The sequence below is a fragment of the Sinocyclocheilus grahami genome, unplaced genomic scaffold (genome assembly GCF_001515645.1).
Source record: "Sinocyclocheilus grahami isolate Dianchi unplaced genomic scaffold, SAMN03320097.WGS_v1.1 scaffold1121.1, whole genome shotgun sequence".
NCBI lineage: Eukaryota > Metazoa > Chordata > Actinopteri > Cypriniformes > Cyprinidae > Sinocyclocheilus > Sinocyclocheilus grahami.
The window spans coordinates 302,686-309,036 of record NW_015506300.1 but is presented as its reverse complement, the minus strand read 5'-3'; the positions used below and the strand labels follow the sequence as shown (position 1 = coordinate 309,036).

At 33.0% G+C, this 6,351-nt stretch overlaps 1 protein-coding gene across 1 annotated transcript in view; it reads right to left on the bottom strand.

The window, feature by feature from the left end:
• LOC107567013 (protein very KIND) overlaps nt 1-6,351 on the bottom strand; it is a 72,602-nt gene that overhangs the window by 8,893 nt on the left and 57,358 nt on the right. The window contains exons 23-26 of the mRNA XM_016252595.1: nt 4,057-4,239; nt 2,951-3,139; nt 1,250-1,332; nt 511-664 (exon numbers count right to left, since the gene is read on the bottom strand). Of these exons, the coding sequence (XP_016108081.1) occupies nt 511-664; nt 1,250-1,332; nt 2,951-3,139; nt 4,057-4,239 (609 nt within the window). The remainder of the gene's footprint in view (nt 1-510; nt 665-1,249; nt 1,333-2,950; nt 3,140-4,056; nt 4,240-6,351) is intronic.

Sequence of the window (6,351 nt, the reverse complement as noted above, 5' to 3'; positions counted from 1 at the left end):
ACACACTCTCTCTCACACAAACACACACACACACACACACACACAAAGACTTAACAAAAATGATGCTATATTAATATATAATTAGTTAATTAAATCTAATAATTAAAGTAATTAAAACAGTATGAAGCAGGTTTTTATTATTATTATTAATGTTATAGATAGATGGGTTACTGATACAATAATTTATTATTGTTATTATTATTATATATAAAAAAATAAGAATTTGTTTAAAACAATTAAAAAATTATTAAAATAATTAAAAGAAATTGCTATGAAGCAGTTTTTATCATTAATGGTATAAAATGGTGATAATAACAACAACAACAATTAAGAATTCAAAATAAAAAACGAATTAATTAATACAGCTGCAAAGCATTAATGTTACTATTAATATTAATAATGTCATACTTATTATATAACTCACAATGTTGCTGCTGTGAACATTCATATCCAGTTTCATTGATCACATTTATAAGATGCGTAAATACTCGATAAACTCAGAGGAATCACCTTGGCCGAGTCACAGATGACGAGTTCAGCAGAAACCCAGTCAGCGACACAGTCTGCGTGTGTGAGGAGCTTCTGCAGCGGGCCCCGGGGCCCCGACACGTCCCTGAGCAACAGACTGCTGCCCTCTAGAGGCGAGGAGGCTGGAGACGCACACCTGACCAACACACAGCAACATTTACACAGTCTGCACACAGAACTACAGACAGACTGGACATATCTGTGAAGCTGAAATATAAATATACACACATGCACTTTTTAAAATCAAGATTTTAGGTGAAAATAATTTTTTCGCTTCTCATTTTTACACATTTGGTAATGTTACTGATGCTATTATCATCATATAGTTGCATTCAGTTTGCACATGTTACTGTACTGTTATTTTGCACATTAATCAATATTGTACTTGTATTTGCACATACAGATGTACATAGTCTATGCTTCTATATCTACATAGTTTATATTTCTACAGCATAGTTTTATTTTATTTTTCTTATGTTTGAGTGAGTGTGTTTATTTTACTTTTTACATAGTTTTTGCTCTTGTCTTGGCATTCACTGTGGACAGCAAAGAAAGAATTTCACTGTACAGGGAACCTGTTTTCCTCGCTGTGCACATGACAATAAACGCTTTGAATCTTGAAACTTATGCATGTAAAATATGCTGTTTGGTCACTGTTCAGCAGGGTTTGTTTTTAGAAGAACTAGAATTAGAAAATCAGCTTGGGACAGCGGAAACTCACCTGGAAATGTTTCCAGAGCTTTCTGTCACTCCGTGAGCTCTTGAGTTCTGGAAGTGAACCGGATGACAGTCCTGAAATATTTCCTGCATAAATAACAGACGATGGGATATGAACATACATGATATAGTGATGCTGTCCTCATATAAAGTCTGTTTCCAAGTGAGAACCAAGACCAGCATGAAAATAAGATGATCACGTGTCTTCACCTAGAGTTGGATTAGGAAATGACAGCGTGAGAACAGAGCCCAAAAGACAGGAAAAATGATAATACCTGGAAATGTTTCCAGAGCTTTCTGTCACTCCGTGAGCTCTTGAGTTCTGGAAGTGAACCGGATGACAGTCCTGAAATATTTCCTGCATAAATAACAGACGATGGGATATGAACATACATGATATAGTGATGCTGTCCTCATATAAAGTCTGTTTCCAAGTGAGAACCAAGACCAGCATGAAAATAAGATGATCACGTGTCTCCACCTAGAGTTGGATCAGGAAATGACAGCGTGAGAACAGAGCCCAAAAGACAGGAAAAATGATAGTCAAAATAAAATAAAATAAAGGATGATAATGAAAATTGGAAATTAAGGACATATGTATTTTGAGTTACACTATAAGCCAAAAGTTTGGAATCATTAAGTTTTATGTTTTTGAAAGAGTCTCTTCTGCTCACCAAGGTTGCATTTATTTGATCACAAATGCAGTAAAAATTGTGAAGAATATTTCTGTGATGCGCAGCTGTATTTTCAGCATCATTCCTCCAGTCTTCAGTGTCACATGATCTTCAGAAATCAGTATAATATTCTGATCTGCTGCTCGAGAAACATTTCTGATTATTATCAATGTTGAAAACAGTCGTGCTGCACAATATTTTTGTGGAAACCGTGATACATTTTTTTTTTGGGATTCACAGATGAATCGAAAGTTCAAAAGAACAGCATTTATTTGAAATATAAATCTTTTGGAACATTAGAAATATCTTCACTGTCACTTTTGATCAATTTAACACATCTTTACAGAACACAAGCATAGTGTGCAACCAATTCCACAAAAATATTGTGCAGCAGAACTGTTTTCAACATTGATAATCATCAGAAATGTTTCTCGAGCAGCAAATCAGCATATTATACTGATTTCTGAAGATCATGTGACACTGAAGACTGGAGTAATGATGCTGAAAATACAGCTGCGCATCACAGAAATATTTTATTTTTCGGGATTCACAGATGAATCGAAAGTTCAAAAGAACAGCATTTATTTGAAATAGAAATCTTTTGGAACATTAGAAATATCTTCACTGTCACTTTTGATCAATTTAACACATCTTTACAGAACACAAGCATAGTGTGCAACCAATTCCACAAAAATATTGTGCAGCACAACTGTTTTCAACATTGATAATCATCAGAAATGTTTCTCGAGCAGCAAATCAGCATATTATACTGATTTCTGAAGATCATGTGACACTGAAGACTGGAGTAATGATGCTGAAAATACAGCTGTGCATCACAGAAATACATTACAGTTTAACACATATTCACATAGAAAACATTTCACAATTTTTACTGGATTTTTGAGCAAATAAATGCAGCCCTGGCGAGCAGAAGAGACTTCTTTCAACACTTAAAAAAATCATAATTATTCCAAACGTGTGTGTGCATCAACATGTATGTTTGATGAATGCACTGGGGTGTTTTTGATCACCTGCTCCAGTAAGGTGAGCTGCTGAGCGATGTGCAGCGGCGTGTGCTCGCTCTGACTGAAGGGACGTCTCTCGTCTGATCTCAGACTCATCAGAGAGGCGTAACACGGCCGAGGAAGAGCCGCAGCGATGGAGAAGACTTTCTCTTTACTCTGGAGCGTCTGAGGCTCCACCACACGCCACTGGAAACCCTGCACACGCGTCAACATCAACAACACCATATACTAGCAGCCAGATCACTGACTTCTGCTGAAATGCTTGAAATTAATGTTTTATATAAAATTTGTTTGATTTTCTTAAGGCAAGACACTACATGCAAAACCTGTGTTTTTTCATGCACTGATCAATTTTGACATATTTTGCTACTATAACATGTCTTTTTTCAGACTAGTGGAAAGAAAACATCCAAAATACAAAGTTAAGTGTTTCTTTTATGATGCCGTAGATTTCAGTTTCAATACATATCTTTAAAGGCCACACGTTTCCCCCCCCCCCCACTTCAGTAACACTTACATTCAACAAACTTTAGAGTTTTATTCCTTTCTATATTCTTCTATATTCTGTATTCCTAAAAACATGGTGAAAATAAATGGAAATCATATTTAAATTTTTAATTAGTGCAAAATAAAACAATAAATAAAAAATAAATAAAATAGTGCATATTTAATTAGATAATGCATCTTTTAAAAACATATTAATAAAATAAAATAAAATAAATAAAATACAAATAAACATAAAAAATAAAATAAAACAAAACATTCATCAAAAGAAGATACCAAGAGAAGGTTACACAGTATTATTTTAATCAACTGTACACTGTGTTCCTAATCACTACAACCCATCTTAATTAGGTACCTAATGTCCATCTTTTTAAATACATTTTTATTCATAAGCATGCTGTCATTCTTTCCAGATCTGTCCACTGGTTGGTTGTGTTTTCAATGGACTGTTATCATTGTCTTCTAAATGCAAATTTAACCATGACATTTCAGAAAACCAGTAATAAAAAACTCCAACAATATTTCAATTGGCAATGCAAGTATTGTGATTTCACCTGTGGTGTTTTGCCTTAAACGCATGAGCATTTTGAGCTTTGACTTGCACAGACCTTTGGAGCAGCATCTTGGATGGATGGTCTCCTGCATGAGGAGTTCACTGAGAGCTTCTCCTCGTCATCTGGGCCGCTGATGGAGGCGTCAAACACACATGACGGGCCACAGACGCACCTCCTCCTGGGTGAGGCCTGGAGCGCCGCCAGCAAGCGCTCTCCTCGACTGTCCACAGGTGCCACCTGAAGTGTTGGGGAAAGTTACTTTGCATTAAAAGTAATGCATCACAATATTACGTTACTCCCTAAAAAAGTACCTAATTGTGGTACTTAGTTACTTATTATGGAAAGTAGTGTGTTACATTACTTTTGCCTCATCTGGGCTGGGCTTGCTAATTTGTTTTTAATATAAAAATGTCTATTTTTGGCAAATGGAAAGGCCCTTTCACACCAAAAGTGAAATGGATAAGCCTCAGCCATTCTGGATTGCACGAAGCATAGAATGCAGGAGAAGAAAGTTCAACACTCTTCAGCAATTAAAAAAGAAAAACAAATGTCATGTTTATCTTAAGTCATTTTTGCTTATTAATATGGTTGAAGTGGATCATCGAAGGTTGGCAGCAAAGATATTGGTTAAGAAATTGGGATTAAATGCATACAAGATATTTGCGTTATTTAATACATTTAATTATTGCAGGTTTGCATTGCACGGTTTTCATTCATTTTGAGGAACACTGAATCTCTTTCTGTGCAGTGAGATGAGTTTCATGAAGACATTTAGAAAATTTCCTACCGTAAATATATCAAAACTTAATGTTTGATTAGTAATATGCATTGCTAAGAACTTCATTTGGACAACTTTAAAGATGATTTTCTCAATATTTAGATTTTTTTGCACCCTCAGATTCCAGATTTTCAAATAGTTGTATCTCGGCCAAATATTGTCCGATCCTAACAAACCATACATCAATGGACAGCTTATTTATTCAGCTTATTTATTTCTCCAGGGTCACATATTACATTTTATAACGCTCAGAATCAGCAATTACAGTTACTTTTATGGATTACATAATTACATATCATTCACACAATGGATGTAAATCATTCATAACTTATTGATTCTCCCTAATTATTCTTTTCTCTCTCTTAAATTTTCCTTTCTAAAAATCCAACTGTGTGTCATACCATTTAGCTTTGACTATATTAACAATAAAGAATGGCCTTGTAAATCTCATTTAAATCAACTTAATTCATGTAAATAAAGTTCTCTGATGAAGGTTAAAGGTCATATTGACAAGCAGGTAAACTAATTAAATATGTCTAGTGTTCAAATAATTTATTTGAAATGTTTATGATTTAATTAATTAATAGCTTTTATCTACTCACAAACCCACTGCAGTTCTTACATTAAGCCCAGTTTGGGAAACCCTGGTTTAATGTAATGTTTGCATGTTATGCATTCTATGATGTTGATAGCATATATATATATATATATATATATATATATATATATATATATATATATATATATATATATATATATATATATATATATATATACAATTAATATTTATAAAGAAATCATACTTAATATTGTATATTTTAAAATATTATAATTTAATATTACTTTATAATTATTTATAAATAATTAAAACACATAGATATAGACAGACGGATAGACGGATAGATAGATAGATAGAATGATAGGTAGATGGATAGATGGATAGATAGATATGCAGATGGATAGACAGATGGATAGATAGACAGATAGATAGATAGATAGATAGATAGATAGATAGATAGATAGATAGATAGATAGATAGATAGATAGATAGATAGATAGATAGATAATTCTGTGTTTTTCTGTCAATATGGGGTGCTGTGTGTACATTAATGAGGAAAAAAGTTAACTTAAATGATTTTAGCAAATGGCTGCAATATAACAAAGAGTGAAAAATGTAAGGGGGTCTGAATACTTTTCGTACCCACTGTATCTATCTATCTATCTATCGGAATATCAATCAATCTGAATATCTATCTATCTATCTATCTATCTATCTATCTATCTATCTATCTATCTATCTATCTATCTATCTATCTGAATATTTATCAATCTGAATATTTATCAATCTGAATATCAATCTATCTATCTATCTATCTATCTATCTATCTATCTATCTATCTATCTATCTATTTATCTATCTGAATATCAATCAATCTGAATATCAATCTATCTATCTATCTATTTATCTATCTATATATCAATCAATCTAAATATCTATCTATCTATCTATCTATCTATCTATCTATCTATCTATCTATCTATCTATCTATCTATCTATCTATCAATCAATC